The sequence below is a fragment of the Martes martes genome (assembly GCF_963455335.1).
Source record: "Martes martes genome assembly, chromosome: 5".
In the NCBI taxonomy this organism is placed as follows: domain Eukaryota; kingdom Metazoa; phylum Chordata; class Mammalia; order Carnivora; family Mustelidae; genus Martes; species Martes martes.
The window spans coordinates 115,542,992-115,565,627 of NC_137892.1; the positions used below are offsets into that span (position 1 = coordinate 115,542,992).

The 22,636-nt window shown below is 42.0% G+C and overlaps 1 protein-coding gene across 7 annotated transcripts; it reads right to left on the reverse strand.

Annotated features, from left to right (window-relative positions):
• Window positions 1–15,019: 15,019 nt before the first annotated feature.
• PTTG1 (PTTG1 regulator of sister chromatid separation, securin) lies at window positions 15,020–22,438 on the reverse strand. Of its 7 annotated transcripts, none has more exons than XM_080804650.1 (6): window positions 22,341–22,438; window positions 21,838–21,938; window positions 21,317–21,501; window positions 19,921–20,014; window positions 16,024–16,182; window positions 15,020–15,274 (listed from the first exon to the last, which is right to left on the reverse strand). In XM_080804650.1, the coding sequence occupies exons 2-6, from the start codon at window positions 21,926–21,928 to the stop codon at window positions 15,198–15,200; spliced, it is 606 nt and encodes a 201-aa protein (XP_080660776.1). In that variant the 5' UTR covers window positions 21,929–21,938; window positions 22,341–22,438; the 3' UTR covers window positions 15,020–15,197. The 7 variants fall into 7 exon arrangements, with proteins under 7 accessions (XP_080660776.1, XP_080660781.1, XP_080660778.1 ...); XM_080804655.1 differs by having other exon boundaries at window positions 15,132–15,274; window positions 21,317–21,498; window positions 22,341–22,434; XM_080804652.1 differs by having other exon boundaries at window positions 15,132–15,274; window positions 22,116–22,362.
• Window positions 22,439–22,636: the final 198 nt, after the last annotated feature.

Below are 22,636 nucleotides of genomic sequence, written 5' to 3' on the forward strand. Positions count from 1 at the left end.
TTTAAAAAAGAGAGCACAAGCTGGAGGATAGGGTGGGGAGGGGCAGGGGAAGAGAGAATCTTAAGCAGGCTCCACGCTCAGCACAGAACCCAATGCCCATCTCATAACCCTGGTATCACAACCTAAGCCAAAATCAAGAGTCAGACACTTAACCAACTGAGCCACCCAGGTGTCCCCAAACTTCCAATTATAAGATCAGTAAGTTCTGGGGATGTAATGTATAGCATGGTGGTTATAGTTAATATTTCATTATATAATTGTAACTTGCTAAAAATAGATCCCAACTGTTCTCATCACCAAAAAATGGTAATTACATGATATAATGAAAGTGTTAGCTAACTATACACATGTACCAAATCAGCACCTTATACAATGTTGCATGTCAATTAGAACCCAAAGCTGGGAACAACAATAACCAAAAAAAGCCTGGCTCCTGGGACTAGACAGACATGAGTTTGATTCCAGACTCCTACAACCTACCAGCTGTGCCACTTAAATTTTGGGAGCCTCAGTTTGCTCATCTATAAGATATGGATTCATTTGACTGTTGTAAAGATAAATGGAAGAATATGTTTTTCTTTAAATAAAGCAAGACCTCAGTAGAAGGGGGAAAATTAGCCTTTGCATTGCCTAACAAACTTAAAAGCAAGACTCAAATGAATCAAATTGTTTCCGAGCAACTTAACTACATCCCAGAAAAAGGTTTGGGAATGTTTACAGAAGGGGCACCTGGGAGGCTCAGTAGGTTGGGGGTCTGCTTTTGACTCCGGTTGTGGTCTCAGGGTCCTGGAATCGAGCACCATGTCAGGATTCCCTGCTCAGCAGGGAGACTGCCTCTCCTTCTGCATCCTCCCCTTGCTTGTGCTCTCTTGCATAGTCAGATAAATAAAATCTTTAAAAAAAAAAAAAGTGTACAGAAATATAAAAATACCCAGCACAAAAAAAAAGGTAACATTCTTCTGGTATCCAATAAAAATTGCCAGGCATAGTACACAGTAGGAAAATAAGGGGGTGAAAAGCCAAAACAATTGAAACTGACACAGATCTGACAACAGATGTTAGAATTAGTAGACGAGGACATTTAAAACAGAGATAACTGTATTCCATATGTTCAAAGTTAGGCAGAAACATGGAATATTAAAAAAAAAAATCAAGCTTTTAGAGTTGAGAACTACATCTGAAATTAAAAGGAAATGACACCATCACATTTGCTGAATGGGAACACTCACCCTGGCTGCACACGGAGAATAGCTTTGGGGAAATCATGAAAGCAGGTGTGAGGAGCTGTTAGAACACCCCAGGGGAGAAATGGTGGCCTGAAGGGGAATACCAGTAGCAAAGGAAAGAATCAAACCCTTCTGAAATATGCAAGTGGGGGAAGTGGCGGGACTGGGTGACTGCTCAGGTGAGGAACCAGAGGACGGACCAGGTGGCACAGACGAAGGGAAGCAATGCATTCCCTCTGCTTCAGAGCTACCCCTGCCCCTTCAGGTGCAGTCAGCAATGGTTAGAGGAATCAGAAAAAATGCAATTCAGGAGGCAAGAGGGATGCATGCCTCCGGCAGGAGCTACACCAGGGGCAGGAGTAGTGCCTCAGGAACTAAAAGGTAGGGAGAGGGATCCTGGAACAGGGGACAACCAAGCACCAGGCAAGGCCCAGATCATGCAAGGCCTCACAGGCTGAGGAGTTCACCTGTTACCCAAGGCACAGTAAGAACCTACTAGAAGGCTTCAAGCAGGGGACAAAAAGAGTTACATTTAAAATGTCACTCAGGGGGTGGGGGGGGCAGCTGGGTGGCTCAGTCAGTTAAGTGTCTGCCTTTGGCTCAAGTCCTTATCTCAGGGTCCTGGGATCAAGCCCTGTATCAGGTTACCTGCTCAGTGGGGAGTCCACTTCTCCCTCTCTCTCTGCCCATCCCCACCCCTCACACACACATGCTCCCTTTCTCTCTAATATTTTTTAAAATAAAATATTATAATGTCACTCTGGGGGCACCTGGGTGGCTCAGGTCATGATCTCAGGGTTCTGGGATCAAGCCCCGCTTCCGGCTCCCTGCTCAGGGGTTAGCCTGCTTCTCCCGCTGCCCCTCCCCCCACCACTTGTGCTCTCTCTCAAATACAATCTTTAAAAAATAAATAAAATGTCACTCTAGGGCACCCGGGTGGCTCAGTCAGTTAATTGGGCTCCACACAGAGTCTGCTTGAGATTATCTGTCTCCCTCTTCCTCTGCTCCTCCCCACACTGTGTTCTCTCTCTCTCTAATAAATAAATCTTAAAAAAATAAAAAGTCAGACCAGAGCTGTCTGAGTGCGGCAGAGCTCCCAGGTATTGGAGCGGGAAGCCAGCTGCAAAGACAGAGACGAGGAGTGAGCTCTCAGCTCTGGATTACCTTAAACCATGATCCAAGGCACAGTCAAACCACCACTCTTCGAGCAGGGACCCCACAAGTGGCAGATCCAGGGAGACCCCCTCCTTGCTCCACTGGGAGGGGTGGCGTAGGAGCAGTGTGGCAGGAATCTGCTGGGTTTGGAGACTCCAAACAGGGCCGTGCGCCAGAGATAGAAACACTTGGTGTTTCCACAGGCCAGGTGGGCTCAGAGTGCAGCCAGAGACCACGGAGATGGGAGGGATTCACTGCTTTTCTCTGAGGGCACACTGAGGGGTGGGGTCCCCAGCTCTCTGTTCTCCCAGTCAGAGACTGGGAGACCGCCATTTTCATTCCCAGCCTCCAAAGCTGTACGGAAAGCGTTCAGGGAACAAACGCTACCGAGAGCAAAACTGGGTAGATTACTTAGCCTGGCCCCTTGCAAGGGCAGTGCAATTCCGCCTCGGGCAAAGATGTTTGAGAATCACAGCAACAGGCCCCTCTGCCAGGAGATCAGCAAGAACAGTCAGCCAAGACCAAGTTCCAATCAATGAGAACTGCAGAACTCCTAAGCTAGGGGAAAGCAATGCATAGAATTCATGGCTTTTCCCCCATGATTCTTTAGGCTTTCAAAGTTAAATTTTTTAAAATTTTCTTTTCTCCTATTTATTTTTCTCTTTCATATTTTAACATTTTTTAACTATTTTCTTATCAATACCTTATTAGAAATCTTTTTAAATTTTCATTGTTAAAGTCATATTATATATGACTTATTTTTTGTATACATATGTTTTTATTTCCTTAAAATTTTGGGATAGTTTCTTCTAATAGATCAAAATATACCCTAAATCTAGCACATGGCTTTGTTCTAGTCTGCAGCATGATCACATTCTTCCCTCTTTTTTTTTTCAACCAACTTCTTATCTTATCAATTCCTTTTTTAGAATCTTTTTTAATTTTCATCTTTAGAGTAATATTCCATCCCTTCATCATGTCTACCCTTGTTTTTGTTTTGTTTTGTTTTAAGATTTTATTTATTTGAGAGAGAGAGAGAGAGAGAGAGAAAGATCAGAAGTAGGCAGAGAGGCAGGCAGAGAGAGAGGGGGGGAACAGGCTCCCCGCTGAGCAGAGAGCCCCATGTGGGGCTTGATCCCAGGACCCTGAGATCATGACCTGAGCTGAAGGCAGAGGCTTAACCCACTGAGCCACCCAGGCGCCCCTACCCTTATTTTGGTATATATATGTTTTTCTTTCATTAAAAATTTGGTAGGCAGTTTCATCTAACAGACCAAAATACACCCAAAACCAAGTATGTGGCTCTGTTCTACTCAACAGTCTATCATATATATACATACATATATGTGTGTGTGTGTGTGTATATGCATATGAAAATGTATATGTATATATACACATATATATACACACATATGTGTGTGTATATATATATATACGTGTGTGTGTGTGTGTGTATATATATATATATATATATTTTTTTTTCCTCCTTTATTCTCTCCCTGGTTTCAGGTCTCCTCTGATTTGGTTATTGTATATTTTTCTGGGGTCGTTGCTACCTTTTAGTATTTTGCTTTCATTCATGTATTCTTATCTGGATAAAATGACAAATTGGAAAAATTCCCCACAAAAAAAAAAAAAAAAGAGCAAAAGGCCATACCAATGGCTAGGGACCTAATCAATATGGACATTAGTAATATGTCAGAACTAGGGTTCAGAATGCAGATTATCAAGGTCCTAGCTGGGCTCAAAAAAAGCATGGACGATACTAGAGAATCCCTTTCTGAAGAAATAAAATCCCTTTGTGGAGAAATAAAAGAACTAAAATCTAACCAAGTTGAAATCAAAAAAGCTATTAATGAGGTACAATCAAAAATGGAGGCTCTTACTGCTAGGATAAATGAAAAAGAGAATTAGTGATAGAAGACCAAATGATGGAGAATGAAGAAGCTGAGCAAAAGAGAGACAAACAACTATTGGACCACGAGGGGAGAATTCGAGAGATAAGTGATACCATAAGATGGAACAATATTAGAATAATTGGGATCCCAGAAGAAAAAGAAAGAGAGGGGGGCAGAAGGTATATTGGAGCAAATGATAGAGAATTTCTCTAATTTGGAGAAGGGAACAAGCATCAAAATCCAGGAGGCAAAGAGAATCCCCTTCAAAATCAGTAAAAATAGGTCCACACCTGTCATCTAATAGTAAAACTTACAAGTCTCAGTGACAAAGAGAAAATCCTGAAAGTAGCTTGGGACAAGAAGTCTGTAACATACAATGGTAGAAATATTAGATTGGCAGCAGACCTATCCACAGAGACTTGGCAGGCCAGAAAGGACTGACATGATATATTCAGAGCACTAAATGAGAAAAATATGCAGCCAAGAATACTATATCCAGCTAGGCTGTCATTGAAAATAGAAGGAGAAATAAAATGCTTCCAGGATAAACAAAAACTAAAAGAATTTGCAAACACCAAACCAGACTTACAGGAAATATTGAAAGGGGTCCTCTAAGCAAAGAGAGAGCCTCAAAGTAACAGACCAGAAAGGAACAGAGACAATATACAGTAAAAGTCACCTTACAGGCAATATAATGGCACTAAATTCATATCTTTCAATAGTTACCCTGAATGTAAATGGGCTAAATGCCCCAACCAAAAGACACAGGGTATCAGAATAGTTTAAAAAACAAGACCCATCAATATGCTGTCTACCAAAAAACTCATTTTAGACCCAAAGACACCTTCATATTGAAAGTGAGGGGGTGAAAAACAATTTACCACACTAATGGACATCAAAAGAAAGCTGGGGTGGCAATCCTTATACCAGATAAATTAAATTTTAAGCCAAAAACTACAATAAGAGATAAGGAAGGACATTATATCATACTTAAAGGTCTGTCCAACAAGATATAGTAATTTTAAATATCTATGCCCCTCACGTGGGAGCAGCAAACTATAAAACCAATTAATAACAAAATCAAAAAAACACATCAGTAATAATACAAGAACAGTAGGGGACTTCAACACACCCCTCACTGAAATGGACAGATCCTCTAAGCAAAAGATCAATAAGGAAATAAAGGCTTTAAATGACACACCGGACAAGATGGACATCACAGACATATTCAGAACATTCCATCCCAAACCAGCAGAAAACACATTCTTCTCTAGTGCACATAGAACATTTTCCAGAATCGATCACATCCTGAGTCACAAATCAGGTCTCAACCAGTACCAAAAGACTGGGATCATTCCCTGCATATTTTCAGACCACAATGCTCTGAAACTAGAGCTCAACCACAAGAGAAAGTTGGAAAGAACTCAAATACATGGAGACTAAAGAGCATCCTACTAAAGAATGAATGGGTCAGGGCGCCTGGGTGGCTCAGTGGGTTAAAGCCTCTGCTTTTGGCTCAGGTCATGATCCCAGGGTCCTGGGATCGAGCCCCGCATCGGGCTCTCTGCTCTGCAGGGAGCCTGCTTCCTCCTCTCTCTGCCTGCCTCTCTGCCTACTTGTGATCTTTGTCTGTCAAATAAATAAATAAAATCTTAAAAAAAAAAAAAAAAGAATGAATGGGTCAGCCAGGAAATTAAAGAAGAATTAAAAAAAATTTTCATGGAAACAAATGAAAAGGAAAACACAACTGTTCAAAATCTGTGGGACACAGCAAAGGCGGTCCTGAGAGGAAAATACATAGTGGTACAAGCCTTTCTCAAGAAACAAGAAAGGTCTCAAGTACACAACCTAACCCTACACCTAAAGGAGCTGGCGAAAGAACAACAAAGAAAGCCTAAACCCAGCAGAAAGAGAGAAATAAGAAAGATCAGAGCAGAAATCAATGAAATAGAAACTGAAAGAACAGTAGAACAAATCAAGGAAACTAGGAACTGGTTCTCTGAAAGAATTAATAAGACTGATAGAGCCCTGGCCAGACTTATCAAAAAGAAAAGAGAAAGGACCCAAATTAATAAAATCATGAATGAAAGAGGAGAGATTACAACCAACACCAAAGAAATACAAACAATTATAACATATTATGAGCAACTATTCATCAGCAAATTGGTCAATCTAGAAAAAAATGGATGCATTCCTAGAGACATATAAACTACCGAAACTGAACCAGGAAGAAATAGAAAACCTGAACAGACCCATAACCAGTAAGGAGATTGAAACAGTCATCAAAAATCTCCCAAAAAAATAAGAGCCCAGGCCAGACAGCTTCCCAGGTGAATTCTACCAAACATTTAAAGAAGAATTAATACCTATTCTCCTAAAACTGTTCCAAAAAATAGAAATGGAAGGAAAACTTCCAAACTCATTTTATGAGGCCAGCATCACCTTGATCCCAAAACCAGACAAAGACCCCATTAAAAAGAAGAATTACAGACCAACATCCTTGATGAACACAGATGTGAAAATTCACACCAAAATACTAGCCAATAGGATCCAACACTACATTAAAAAGATTACTCACCACGACCAAGTGGGATATATTCCTGGGCTGCAAGGTTGGTTCAACATCCACAAGTCAATCAATATGATACATTAATAAAAGAAAGAACAAGAACTATATGATACTCTCAATAGATGCTGAAAAAGCACTTGACAAAGTACAGCATCCTTTCTTGATCAAAACTCTTCAAATTGTAGGGATAGAGGGTACGTACCTCAATATTATCAAAGCCGTCTATGAAAAACCCACAGCAAATATCATTCTCAATGGAAAAAAACTGAGAGCTATTCCCCTAAGGTCAGGAACACAGCAGGGCTGTCCACTATCACCACTGCTATTCAACATAGTACTAGAAGTCCTAGCTGCAGCAATCAGACAACAAAAAGAAATAAAAGGCATCTGAATTGGCAAAGAAGTCAAACTCTCACCCTTTGCAGATGACATGATACTTTATGTGGAAAAACCAAAAGACTCCACTCCAAAACTGCTAGAACTTGTACAGGAATTCAGTAAACTGTCAGGATATAAAATCAATGCACAGAAATCAGTTGCATTTCTATATACCAACAAGACAGAAGAAAGAGAAGTTAAGAAGTCAATCCCATTTACAATTGCATCCAAAAGCATAAGATACCTAGGAATAAATCTAACCAAAGAGGCAAAGAATCTGTACTCAGAAAACTATAAAGTACTCATGAAAGAAATTGAGGAAGACACAAATGGAAAAATGTTCCATGCTCACGGATTGGAAGAGCAAATATTGTGAAAATGTCTATGCTACCTAAGGCAATCTACACATTTAAAGCAATCCCTATCAAAATACCATCAATTTTTCTCAAAGAAATGGAAAAAAGAATCCTAACATTTATATGGAACCAGAAAAGACCCCCAATAGCCAGAGGAATGTTGAAAAAGAAAACCAAAGTTTGCAGCATCACAATTCCAGACTTCAAGCTTTTTTTTTTTTAAGATTATTTATTTATTTGACAGAGAGAGATCACAAGGAGGCAGAGAGACAGGCAGAGAGAGAGGAGGAAGCAGGCTCCCTGCTGAGCAGGGAGCCCGATGCGGGGCTCAATCCCAGGACCCTGGGATCATGACCTGAGCCAAAAGCAGAGGCTTTAACCCACTGAGTCACCCAGGTGCCCCCCCAGACTTCAAGCTTTATTACAAAGCTGTCATCATCAAGACAGTTTGGTACTGGCACAAAAACAGACACATAGATCAATGGAACAGAATAGAGAACCCAAAAATTGACTCTCAACTCTATGGTCAACTCACCTTCAACAAAGCAGGAAAGAATCTCCAATGGAAAAAAGACAGTCTCTTCAACAAATGGTGTTGGGAAAATTGGACGGCCACATGCAGAAGAATGAAACCAAACCATTTTCTTACATCACACACAAAAACAGACTCAAAATGGATGAAAGACCTGAATGTGAGAAAGGAATCCATCAAAATCCTTGAGGAGAACCCAGGCAGCAACCTCTTCGACCTCAGCCACAGCAACTTCTTCCTAGAAACATCACCAAAGGCAAGGGCAGCAAGGGCAAAAATGAACCACTGGAACTTCATCAAGATCAAAAGTTTTTGCACAGCAAAGGAAACAGCCAACAAAACCAAAAGACAAATGACAGAATGGGAGAAGAGATTCACAAATGACATATCAGATAAAGGGTTAGTATCCAAAATCTATAGAGAACTTATCAAACTCAACTCCCAAAGAACAAATAATCCAATCAAGAAACGGGCAGAAGACATGAACAGACATTTCACCAAAGAAGACATCCAGATGGTCAATGGACACATGAAAAAGTGCTCAACATTACTCGGCATCAGGGAAATACAAATCAAAACCACAGTGAGATACCACTTCACACCAGTCAGAATGGCTAAAATTAACCAGTTAGGAAATGACAAATGTTGGTGAGGATGTGGAGAAAGGGGAACCCTCCTACACTGTTGGTGGGAATGCAAGCTGATGCAGCCACTCTGGAAAACAGTACGGAGGTTCCTAAAAAAATTGAAAGAAAAGCTACCCTACGATCCAACAATTGCACTACTGGGTATTTACCCTAAAGATACAAATGTAGTGATCCAAAGGGGCACGTGTACCCGAACGTTTATAGCAGCAACGTCCACAATAGCCAAACTATGGAAAGAACCTAGATGTCCTTCAACAGATGAATGGATAAAGAAGATGTGGTATATATCTACAATGGAATACTATGCAGCCATCAAAAAATGAAATCTTGCCGTTTGCAACGACGTGAAAGGAACTAGAGGGTATTATGCTAAGCAAAATAAGTCAATCAGAGAAAGACAATTATCATATGATCTCTCTCATATGAGGAATTTGAGAGGCAGGGCAAGAGGTCATGTGGGGTGGGGAGAGAAAAAATGAAACAAGATGGGATTAGGAGGGAGACAAATCATAAGAGACTCTTAATCTCAGGAAACAAACTGAGGGTTGCTGGGGGGCGGGGGGGTTGGGTGGCTGGATTATGGACTCTAGGGAGGATATGTGCTATGGTGAGTGCTGGCAATTGTGTAAAAGTGATGATTCACAGACCTGTACCCCTGAAGCAAAAATACATTATATGTTAATTTAAAAAACAATAATAAATAAAATACGATTCAGTCTGGCAATGGTGGAGAATGGGTTGGAAGAGGTATGAGTGGAAGCAGAACTGCCAGTTAGAGGGCTTTGGTCATCATGAGAAATTACAGTTTGCATTTGAGGGGTGGGAAGCAGTGAACAAACCAGGAATATATATCAGAGGCAGAATTATCAGGCTTGTGATGGGGATAGATGTGGGGAGGGAAGGAGGTGACAAGGATAGCCCCAGGTTTGTGGCAGGAGTAAACACCATTTACTAAGGTATTGAAGGCTAGCAAGGCGCAGACTGGAGAGGGGAAAAACTAGAGCTCCAGTTTAGACAGAGGAGACTTGAGATCTAGTAAGCAACTACAGAGAGTTCAGGGGAGAGAGCTGGGTCAGAGACAGCAATGCGGCAGAGAGGTGGGATTTCAAACCACAGGACTGCAGAAGATCACACAGGGAGTTTGTCATTGGAAAGAGGTGGAGACAAATAAGGAGTTTTAGGTACAAAAGGGAGACTGCAGAGGCTGGAGTCCCTCCCCAAAACACACACGAGAAAATGGGAGGGGGAGATAATCAAAGAGGGGACAAGGGGACGTGAGCCAGGCAGGACACCCCTGTTGCAAGATGTTGTGGAATAAATGGCAGCAAGAAGAGGACATTCCTGTCGACTCCTGCCGCCTCTACTAGGGGGAGGTTCAGCACCTGAGAGGCAGGGGTGGTAGCAGACAGACTCAAGTTTAAAGAGTGGAGAGGTAGGAATAGAGTGGCCTCCAAGTGGAAGAATGGTATCAGTGTAAAACTGCCGGGCAATGTTGCGTGCCCCGGTCAACACACAAAGTTGGTTAATCATGAATCTGTACGAATGCTGACTGGCCCCACTGGGTGATCTGCCCCAGGAAGGCTCTTCAGCTCTCAAAAGGCACTAACACCAAAGCACCATCTCCTACCCCAGCCAGCCTCCTATCGGGCCATTTTAGAATCAGCTGCACTAGGCCCATCCCAACTCACGAACTGGGTGTTCAGGCATCCCTGAACCTTAAGGGCTCAAGGTAAGGCTCAAACCCAACACCCCTAACTCCACAATAAAGCCCATGGGCAAGAACACAGGGATTCATTTGACTGTTATCAAGACAAATGGGATAAATGTTTTTCTTTAAAAAAAAAAAATTATTGGATGCCTGGGTGGCAAGGTTGGTGCAGCATCTGCCTTCAGTTCAAGTGATGATCTCAGGGTCCTGGGATTGAGCCCCACGTCGGGCTCCCTGCTGAGGAGGGAGTCTGCTTCTCCCTCTCGCTCTGCTCCTCCCCCTCCTTGCTCTTCTTATAAACAAAATCTTAAAAAAAAAAAAAGTATGACCTCAGACAATCTCTCCAGCCTCCAGAGGGAGGAGCATTTTCTCTTTCTTTAAATGGTGTAATCCTATTAATATATAAGTTTTTATAAGTTTAAGCTGGTCTCCCATATGCACACACAAGATAACCTCAGTAAGGCATGAATGTATGGTTTTATGGATATTTTTATGCTCACAAATAACCTAACCATAATTGAAACTAAAAGGCTTACTACAAGTCAAGCTGGTTTTGTGTTCATGCAGTAGCTCACGTACTCTTCCTGACAACCTTTCATGATAAACTCTATCATGGGTCTCATGAATGAAAAAACGGAAGTTCAGAGAGGTTAAATGATATGCCCAAGGTCACAGAGGAACTACATTGCTGAGCCACAGTCTCATTTTTCACTTCTTGTCACTATGCTTTTCTGTCTCATAATATGTATATTTAAATAAAAGTGATCCTAGATCCTGTTCTGTAACCTGCTTTTGACAACGAAAAAGTCCCATGGTTATCTTTCCTTGGCCACATATATAGATACCTTTTTAAAAAAAAGATTTATTTCAGAGAGAGCAAGCGAGCAAGCAAGCAAGTGGTGGGGAGGCATAAAGGGAGGGGAGCATCTCAAGTCAACTTTGTGCTGAGCACGGAGCCTGACACAGGGCTTGATCATGACCCTGAGATCATGACCTGAGCCAAAATCAAGAGCCAGTCGCTTAACCAACTGAACCACCCAGGCACCCCTAGTTCCCTTTTAATGAATATATTTAATTCCAGTGTGCATCTGTATCATATATTCCAATTACAAGCTATGCAGCAAAAAACACATTTGTAAACACAAATGTGTTTACAGGAACCCCCCTGTGAGGGATGCTCCCGGGCATCACTGACTTCCCAGTGCTATCTCCACACCATTTGCCGCCCTGCCAAGTCCAACTCCTAGATCCCTCCTGAAGACTTATTCCATTCTCCATGGTCACCTCTTCAAGTCATTTCATCAACATCATCTATGATAGACTCCAGAGCAGTCTCCCTGCCTCCACAGTGAGGTTCTGAAACACAAACCTCACCCTGTCACTCCCCTCCTTAAAACCTTTCCATGGCCCCTAACATCCCATCCCTAAGACAGATGCTAAGCCCCTTGCCAGAGTTTACAAAGCCATGTGTCCCCTGCCTTACTCTCCAGACTCCTTTGTTACCAACCACAGTCCTTGCCCAAACCTGAAGGAGAAAAAGGAAAAAATAAAAATAAAGGCAGGAGTGGGGATGGGGGAGTTCGTTTTCATTCAACATTCGACAAGTTGTGTTCTCTTGCCTCCTGGCATTTGCAGAAGCTGTTTCCTCAGGCCAGAGCACTTTTCTTCCATCAAGTGTCCATCCATGGTTTCTCCTCAGGAAGCCTCCTCTGCCCTTCCCTAAACTGGGCTGGAAAGTGCTTCCCCAGCAGCTGGTTCTTCCCACCCCTGAATTCATTTTCCTGTATCCTGACAGCATTTCCTGCCAGTGTCCCCCACTGGACAACAGGCCCGAGAGCAGGGGCAATGTGTCACTTAACCATCACAGCCCTGGTCCCTAGTACAGAGAGGCCTGTGTACATGATTGATTAAACTAATGGAAAGAACAAAGTCAACTTGGGAATTTTAATGGTTGTACTGACCCTTTTGTGGCTTGGTACCATTGCTCAGAATTGGTCTGACAGAATATTTACATTAACATATTTAAAAAGCTTCATGTTCCTATTGAGGGTTCATCAGAATTTGAAGCCCGAAAAACGTCAATGGAGGTGTACGCTAGGTATGGGTGGACTTTTCATGTCAGAGCACCCTTATGGTCTGGTGTGGTGTGACTGCCTACCCCAAAAACAATCAACTTAGAGAATTATCACTTGGACAGACTAGAATTGCAAATAGGACTTCTTGTAAGCTTTAAGTAATGAAGTAATGAAGCCAAACACGTGATACTTACTAAAATGTATATAAATAGCAGCAATCCCCACAGAATAAAAATTACCTATATTAATGGAGAAGCTTCTGTCTAAAGTTCTCAAAGCCACGACCAACATTAGTCACCTTTAAGATTTTACTTATTTGAGAGAGCGTGAGAGCCCACACCTGGGAGAACAAGGGGAGAGGAATAGAGGGGGACGGAGAGGGACAAGCAGACTCTGTGCTGAGTGTGGAACCTGACGTGGGGCTAGATCCCAACACCCTGGATCATGACCCGAGCCAAAATCCAAAGTGGACATCAAGTCAGACAGACTGACCCACCCAGGCACCCCAAGCACTTTGTATTTGGATTAATAGCAGATGAAGAGAGATCACCAAGGACAGTTAACTAGCTGGTAAAGTACTAACTAGCTGCCGGGCTCTCAGTCCTTTTTTCCTTCTACCACAAGAGACCCTTTTCCAAAGCTTCTAAATTTATCACAGAGTATGAAAACCACTCACAATCACACTTTGTTTTCACAGGGCCCTTCTATATCTGAGGATGGTAGATCTAACACTCTTCCTTAAAACCAAGTGTCCTAATAGTCTTATTTTCTCTTTTAGGAGTCTACTAATTACAGAAGTTCAGACTGATTCAGTTATATTTTGAAGATAAAAATTTTTTAAGATCGAGATCAGTGTATGTGTTCCTAGTATTTCATGCCTATCTTGCCACTTCCTTGTTTGCTTCTGAACAATGGAGGCAATAAAGTACACATTGAGGGGTTTAGGTTTCAGGGAAAAGTGGCAGCTTCTAAAATAAACCATTAAGGGGTACCTGAGTAGCTAAGTCGGTTAAGCATCCAACTCTTGATTTCAGGTCAGAGTCATGAGATCAGGCTGCATCGGGCTCAGCGCTGGGCATGGAACATGCTTAAGATTCTCTCTTTCCCTCTCCTTCTGCCCTTCCCCACTCACACTCTCTCTTGCACACTCTCTCTCTCTCAAAATAAATAAAATAAACCAAAGGGTTTTAAGTTTTTCATTTATTTATTTATTTATTTATTTAGCAGAGAGAAAGAGAGAGAGAGATCACAAGTAGGCAGAGAAGCAGGCAGAGATAGAGGGGGAGAAAGCAGGCTCCCCGCTGAACAGAGAGCCCGATGTGGGGCCTGATCCCAGGATCCTGAGATCATGACCTGAGCTGAAGGCAGAGAGTTACCCACTGAGCCACACAGGCATCCCTAAGTTTTTCAATAAGATAAACGATTGTCAGATTACAGACCCTAGTCTGTTAAACACTTCTGCTAGCTTTCAGTTTCCAGCAAATCCCATAGAATACCAACTGCGATAACGATGGAAAAGGGTTCAGATTCTGACTACAAATGCTACAGACCTTACAGGAGAGAGGCTTCCTACATAGGCTGGTATTAAGGATCAATTCAACTGGACTCCATGGCCCAGGCAAGTAAAGGGAATGAAGGGAGCTGGAGCGAAAAGAGACAGTAGAAGGACACTTCAGTTGTCCCTTCGGGCTATTTCATTTAGGGTCTATAGCACAGAAAGCCCACCCAAAAGGCAGCAAGCATTCCACTGCCCGTCCAAGTATTTGAAACAAGGGCCAACTATTGCCAGATCTCCTTTACCAAGAGAAGCTCCAAAACCAGAGGTATGTGATACTTTGGAATTTTAAATGGTGGCCACAATTTTTTTTAATATCCTCCATCCCAGCCCTCCAAAAAAGAAAACCCATGAGCAACCATTTACAATCTCTGATATTTTGATCCCAATCCCCAACTTGGGAGTCAAAGTGATAGCTCTTCACGTCTCTGGCATATCAATGAGTTTCTGCACTTCACAGTTCTCATCTGAAAAATAGGGTCATAAACTTGAAACACAATAATGCTTATTAAATACTTAAAACAGGTCCCAAAACAGTGGCACCTAGCAACTAAACAGAGTTTCCTATAGGTGAAGAGTGGTTATTACTAACCGTAAATTATCTGCTGCGCTCTTGAAAGAACCTAATTGAAGATCCCAGGGAGGAAGAGTTCTCAGAAGATTTAGAGCCTTTCAAATTCTGATTACCGAAGAGTGAGTATTAAAGTCATTAGAAACCAAATAGAACCAGCAATAAAGAATACTTAGCAATAGATATTTAATGAGCTAGAAGTGGCTCTTCTAATTAAGAGATCTAATAACTGTCACTAGTTAATGGCCACAGAAAGGCAGTAAAGTACACATTGAGGGGTGTATGTTTCAGGGAGAACAGTGGCAGCGTCTAAAATAAGCTGTTAAAACAAACCAAAGGGTTTTAAGGTAAGTCTTCAAATGAAATATACTTCTATTGTCAGATTATGGTTCCTTGTCAAACACTTCCACTAATTTTCATACCATCTTAAGCAAATTCCAAAGAATACCAACTGCGAGATTAGGAAGAGTCTGTTAAAGAGTTGCTTTATTAATACAAAACATACAAACTATTAAATGCTAAGTAATTTAAATATCTAAGTCATAGCAAACAGGTGGCAATTCAACATCCAGGGTCGACAGAACGCTTGGAGACTGCAACAGATCTAGAAAACAGGAATTTCTTATTCAATATCTGCAAACGCTTTAGTCCATCTCAACAGACATTGGTTGTCAATTTTACTCACAAATTCTTATTTTCCCCTTTGTCTAATGAATCTCTAGCTCCACCCCAGCTAGACACACACACACACACACACACACACACACACACTACACACACACACACTCAATTCTTGAAATGTGGCTAAAACCCCAGCATTAAACTTCATTAGGAAATAAATCTTAGACATACCTGAAACTCCATTGCTCTGAGAGACCCAAGTAAGAGCCAACAATATCACTATGGTAATTTATAAAATAGTATACGCTATCCCATCAGAACAAATAGAAAACATACAGAGGCCTCCCACCTTGGTAGTAAGATTTTACCATTCTGTGCTATTGTGCTCAGGTGTCTTGATCCTAGATTAGCTTTGGATAGAACTTGGGATTCTCATTCCAAACAAGTTTATTACACTTCAAGTTATAAGCTATGAAGCTGTATCCTAAATTTACTCTTATTTTCTGCATCTAAACTGTCCAGATTCCAGAAGGACTTAATTTTACCTGGGCATTTGGGACTGAAAACAATACCAACTGAAAGCAGTTTTCATTATTCTGAAACTTCATCTCTGAAGTTTGAAACAGAAATTACTTATAGGCTAATCTTCTACACAATTCTGCCCCCACAGTAATGGAAGCATTATGACACAAATAATCCACAGCCCTTCTAGAAGGGCACTTGTTCACTTACTAGATTCCCATGGTGGAGAGGGTATCTTCAGAGGTGAAGGGGGGCCCAGGTGTAACAGCTTTTCAAGCTCCCTCTCCTCATCAAGGATCATGAGAGGCACTCCATTCAAGGGGAGGTGTGCAATCTGGTGTTCTTCAGGCAGGTCGAAACTCTCAAAATCTGCCACAAAGACAAAGCACTTTATCAAGGCAGTGGTTCTCAGAGTGGTCAGGGGCCCCTTGGGGGTCTGAGACACTTTCAGTGGAACAATGAGGTCAAACTCTGTGCTTAATAACATTAACACCTTCTTCTGCTGTGTTGACATTTGCAGTGATGGTACAAAAGCAATGATGGATGGAACTGCTGTGCCTTGGCACAAATCAAGGCAGTGGCAATAAACTATATTTTATAGTCACTACTCCTCAATACCATTCACTTGCAGTAAAAAATTGCCAGCTTCACATCTCACTTTACCATCTGCAGTAAGAAGTATTAATTTTATTAGCTCTCAACCCTGAAGAACAGTTGTCTTTTTAGTATTCTGTATGATGAAATAAGTATGCCATAAAGCACTTCTGCTGCATACCAAAGTACCAGGTAAGCTCAAGGAAACAAGATTTGCATGACTACTCGGTTTGCAAGCTAAACTAGAGGCCTTTTTCCTGGAACACTATTTAGTTGAAACAACAATGGAAAGACAAACTGGTTACGCAGACTTGGGTATTTGTAGCACATTTTCTGAGAGGAATGAAAGAAGTTCTATCACTTCAAGAAACACAATATTCATTGCCAATGATCACAATTCCAAGAAGAAAAAAAAAACTAGAATTCTGGAAAACTTATCTGCAGTCATTAGCTTGCCAACTTCCTAATACACTTTTCTGATGAGATCCGTGGTGGCGTTAATGAATGTGTGTTTGATACTGCATAATGACACACTTCAACATTTGGATGAGCTACAGTTCCCAGTGAATCATTATTTCTAAATGATCAATGTGTGATAAATGCAAAAAATAAAAGATACATTCAAAGTGCAGAACAGCCCAATGTATTTTAGCTCTTATTGTCAGAGTACAAAATGTTCACTGTTAAGGTTTCAGATTACACATTGCAACCCTACATTTGGAAACTGCCACTTGTTGGGTTTTGGTCTGGTAGGAAAGAAAACTCTCCACACTTATTTGAAAAGACTATTGAAATGCTCTTCCCTTTCTTTTTTTTCTTTTTATTAAGATTTTACTTATTTGACAGAGAAAGAAAGATTACAAGTAGGCAGAGAGGCAGGCAGAGAGAGAGAAAGGAGGAAGCAGGCTCCCCGCTGAGCAGAGAGCCCTATGCGGGGCTCCAACTCAGGACACGACACTGAGATCACGACCTGAGCCAGAAGGCAGAGGCTTAACCCACTGAGCCACCCAGGTGCCCTGCTCTTCCCTTTCTTAACTGTATGAGGCCAGATTTTTTTCATGTACTTCAACCAAAACAAGAGATACAGTAGATTGAATGCAGAATCAGAGGACAACCCAGTGCTTTATGTTAAGCCAAATTAAGCAAGTTTTCAACACAATTCTTCTGTTTTAAAAAAGTTATTTTTAGGTCTTAGAAAAAAGTTACTTATATTAATGTAATGGGTTGTTGTTGTTTTTTTTAAGAAATTCATTTTTTTATTTAAATATCCTGCATTAGGAATCAAAATTGATAAATGACACACAAAAGTTCTCTGGGGTCTTCATTAGCTTTTAAGGGTTGTAAAAATCCCACAACAAAAATAAGAACTATTGGGTTAAGTCTCACTCCTTCTTATAATTCAAGTGCCTTACTTCTTAGGATTAAAGTAGATTTTGGGGGGGGCACCTGCCTCAGTTGGTAGAGTATGATATTCTTGACCTCAGGGTCTTGAGTTTGAGCCCTATACTGGGCTGAGAGATTACTTCGAAAAAAATTTTTTAATTAAAAAAAGAATACAGCATATTTTTCTTGACAGTAACAGAAAGAGAATTTAAATATTAATTCTTTCCTCTTTTTGAGGGGTTTAGCATTTCCTCAAAAGAACAAAGATGGAAGGAGAACCATCGTTTTTTGAAGTGTGAAAGTTCTTTAAAGCCTAAATACTAGGAATTAGTCTGCTCTTTTAAAGACTGACTAAAACCCAGAAGTTAAGAAGGAATTGAGTGATATGGAACTATTTAATTTAAAACCATTTAATTATATGGGGTGCTCGAGCAGCTCAGTTGGTGAAGCATCTATCTGCCTTTGACTCAGGTCAGGATCCCAAAGTCCCAGAATCAAGCCCCACTTCGGGGTCCCTGCTCAGCAGAGAGTCCGGTTCTCCCTCTTCTTCTGCCCCCTCCCCCTGCTTGTGTTCGGTGCTCGGTGTTCTCACAAATAAATAAAATCTTTAAAAAAACAAAAAACACTGAATTATAAAGGAAACGATAAACAGACAAAAGACTCCAGAGGGAAAAAGTCTGCAACATATTAGGGTTAATTTCCTTTATCCACAAAAGCTGTTACAGAAAAGGAAAAAGGAAAGGAAGACCTATTATCAAAGAAAAACAAAAATACCAACAGGAAATTAAAAAACAAACTATAGGAGGCCAATAATCAAGTATGCTCACCACACATACATGCTCCCCAATTTAAAACAATAAGATACCCATTGCCCTTTTGATAAGAGTTTTAAAACATCTGCTGCTAGAGATTAGAGAAGCAGGCATCCTCAGCCACTGTACATGAATTCAGTAATTTATGCTATTTTGGAGGACAACTTGGCCGTATCTCTTTCCTCAAACACAGCATATGGAAGTCCTCCTTCCTGATCAAGATGCATAAATCTACCTCATTTTCCTTAATGGGTGAATGGTAATCATTAGCATGGAAGCACTCCATTTTATCAAATCTTAATCACATACCCTCTGAGACTCAGCTATCCTCACAAACTCACAACAATACAATTTCAAGAAAACTGCAGAATTGTATTATATAAAATGTATTATATAAAAGCCAGAGACAACCTGGATGTACAGAATGACTAAATGCCCTTTGGATGAAAGGGCAAAAATGCCAGCTCAGAAACCTAGAAGGTGCTGTAGGACCTGCCCACAGTCTCACCTCTGTCATCCTTCCCTCTGCCTTTGTCCCAGAACCACTCCAGTCCTTTGCTCCACCTCAGGATCTCTGCACACACATAGATGTGGTGCTCTTGCCTGGTCCCTCTCTGCTTCACCTAGCTCTCCCCCGTTATCCTTTAAAAGGCCACATCATTGCACTTCCTGAGAGAAAGCCTCCCTGCTCTTCCAGGTGAGGTTCAGTTCCCCCAATGGGCTGGTTTCTCCTTCTCACTTATAGTGAGAGAATTTGTTCGTGTTTGACTTTCCCTCCAAATCATGGGCTCCATCAACGTGGGCCTGTCTTGTTAACCACTGCATCCAAAGCCTGGATACAGTAGCCTCTCCTCCAGTGGAAGTAGATTAAAGCTTGAAAAGGTGCTGCTATAACAGAAAATACTTCAGATACATTAGCAGGCGGACAGAGTAAAAATACACATGCTATCACGGAGTATGTGGATTTTTTTCAGACACTGTTCAACTTAACATAAAACTCACTTTCTAAAAGGCTTGCCAAAAATACAGTCCCATTTAGACTTGTTCAATGTTAGTGAACACATCTTATCTCCCTTATGTTTTTGAGGTCAGAAACAATGTTCTCCACATCTTTGTACCAATTCCCCTTCTGACCTAAGATGTTCCTTACAAATAAATCTGCCAACAAGTACGTTTGTTGAAAGAAACCCAGATTTAGACAGTCTTATTACAGTTTTGGGTCACAGTTCACATTCATATCCATATCAGATTAGAGCTGAATCGGATTCTAAGAGAAACTCAAAACTAAAGCATTTTTGTAATACCAAAAGAATACTACCTAAAGGATTGAAGGGAAAGAATTTTTCTATTTCTGGGTAGGTGTCATCAGAGGCAGGAACAGAGCTTTTTGCTTTGACAGTCTTCTCGGTCACCTAAAACCATCCAAGAAAATATGAATTAGTGAAAGGCAAGCCTTGTCAACTGATTAGGACAAAAGATCCTCAGTCTTCTTCAAGACATGTGACTGCTTCACCAGTTTTTCAATCTCATGCTGACTTCTAAAAAACCATAATCCTTAGTTCTCATAATTACATACCAATACAATTCTGCCAGCAATTCTAGTGGCATGGCTCAAGAGTTAAGTTTGAAATTTAAGTACCCGCACCTCTCAGCATAAGTCACCAAGAAGGCAGAGTTAATTCAGAGCTAATCAACTCAGTCACTCAACCTGTCAGAGAAAACAGCATGACTCACCCACACAGAAGCTAATCCTAGAAGCCATTTTTGGTTTTTGGAAGTGTGATTTCCATCTGTTTCCCCATCACTGCTACCTTAATTATTTTCTTGGTTAATATTAAGTTGAAATACACACACTGAGTAAGATTCAGCAAAAGACAGTTAAGCAGTTTAGAAGCCTGGATAATTCCCTAATCCAAAACTGGCAGATAGGCAGTGTACTATAGCAGGCCAAAGCAGAAGCCTGAACATTCCTGATCCAACCTTATGTCATATGTGCATACCTAGAGAAATCCTTAAAGCAGGGTTTCCCACACTTCAGTTCTGTGTCATATTCTCATTATTGTTGTCATAGCCTTCCAATACTTGAACTTAACATTTCTCTTACTCAACTTAGTTTTTCAAAAAGATATCTTGTCCTAAACCACACCTCAAGTCTTATTTTAATATAAAGTACTAGGGTTTTTTTTTTCCTAATACATAATAAAACCATTTATTTTAGCAAATGAAGTATAAATCTATGTGCTGAGTCATCTTTCACAGCAAAGTCTCCTCAGTCTGGGATGCACAGACTGTTAGCTCGTGCACACACACTAAGGTCAACATGCTAGCAAAGTACCTGGTGCTTCCTCCAGGAGGCCTTTGGGAGGAGGATGGTAACTCCTAAACTCCTTGGCTCCATGACCTCCAGCAAAGAACCCTCCCTCTCAATCCTTTCTGTGACCATACATAGATACTACCAATCAATCTTCTCCACACTAGTTAAGAACAGGTGAGGCAAAAATATTCACCAGCTGCTTCTGAGACTTCTGATCTTGCAGCACAGAGGAAGACCACAAAGGGAGTAAGCGTCCCATGCTTCCCTCCTGTTAATCTATATTGGGTAGCCTACATTTCCTTGCATTCACAAGAGCTAAAGCAAGGTAGGATACCTATAGTCACTTTAAGAGTCAAAAGAGCTAAAGTGTTTCAACAGTGACTTTGTAGCCAACACTTACCTTTTTGGCAGAGAAGGTTGGCTGCTTCTGTTTGAGAGGTCCACTAGTCTTTACTGAATTTTCTGTGGCTCTGTTGACAGTTCCCAAAGCCTTTCTGGCAACTCTAGGTACGGCTGCTTGAGCATCAAACATTTTGCCTACCCGTGGTGTTGAAACCTGAGATCTCCCATCTAAAGCTTTGACTGCTGAAGAAAAAGGCTTACCATAAGGTTATCCAGGCAATAAACACGTGTGCAGCTTGAAGGCTGGCTGTGAAAATCAACCTGGCCTCACTCTCATCCCCAAACTCAACCTCCACTTTTGTCGGTGGCATGACCATAGGCCTAACAGTACTTCGGTTCGGTACCCTCTTAATTATCTGAAGTACTGAACATGAAAGAGAGACCCAGGAGCACGTTGCAATACTGGTATTCGGTAATACCTAACTCAAGTTGTCAAGTACAAAGAATGCTTCCCCAGCTCCGGGACACGCCCACAATTGATTGACAATACCGGACTCGGGTTGCAGCCCGCTTACTTACGAGGCCTAGACCCCAGCTTCAGCCCGTCCTTGGGAGCCACACGGGTGCCTGGTTCGCCATTTTCCTTATCAACAAAGATCAGGGTAGCCATTCTGGACCAGCTGCGGGTGTGAAACACACATTAGACCCCGGGGGTTATGGAAGAAGAGAGAAGCGAAGGTGTAGCACAGACCAAACTTTCTACCCTGAGCACGTCCACGCAAAAACTAGAGCTAAGGAGCGAGCTTAGCCCATTCTTGAGCCAACAGGCATTTAATCCAGCTCTTAACTCTTGAAACCTGCGCCGGAGGCTCTAAGTTCCAGAAGACTCGGCGGTTTGGGGCTGGCACTGGTCCTGGTACTCGTCAGAACGAGGGCTGCCCACGCAGAACGAGGCCGTGGCTCAACCCGGCTCGGTGACGCAGACGACCCCGGGAAGCCCCAGACCCCGACCTCCAGGCCCTCCGGCGTCCAGCCTCCAGCCCACCTTCCTCCTCGCGGGACCCGCGCGCCCAGCCACTCACCAACCCCCGGTCCACCCACGTCGGGACCAACAGCCAAACTCATCCGAGACTCGGCCTCCAGAGAGCTCCCCGGACTCCGAGTTTAAACCACAACTCACGCTCCTATTGGTTCATCTTCCCAGGAGGCGGGACCGTGGGTGGGGCGGAGGCTCCCAGGAGGAACCAATGGGAAGAAACCATGGGGGGCGGAAACCCAGGCTCCCGCGGACCTCCGGGAAGGTTTTCCCCGGGAAGTTTGTAGTTTGCTTGCTGGGAAGAAAAAGACCAAACCTGCTGACACCTTTGCCTCTAGGTCA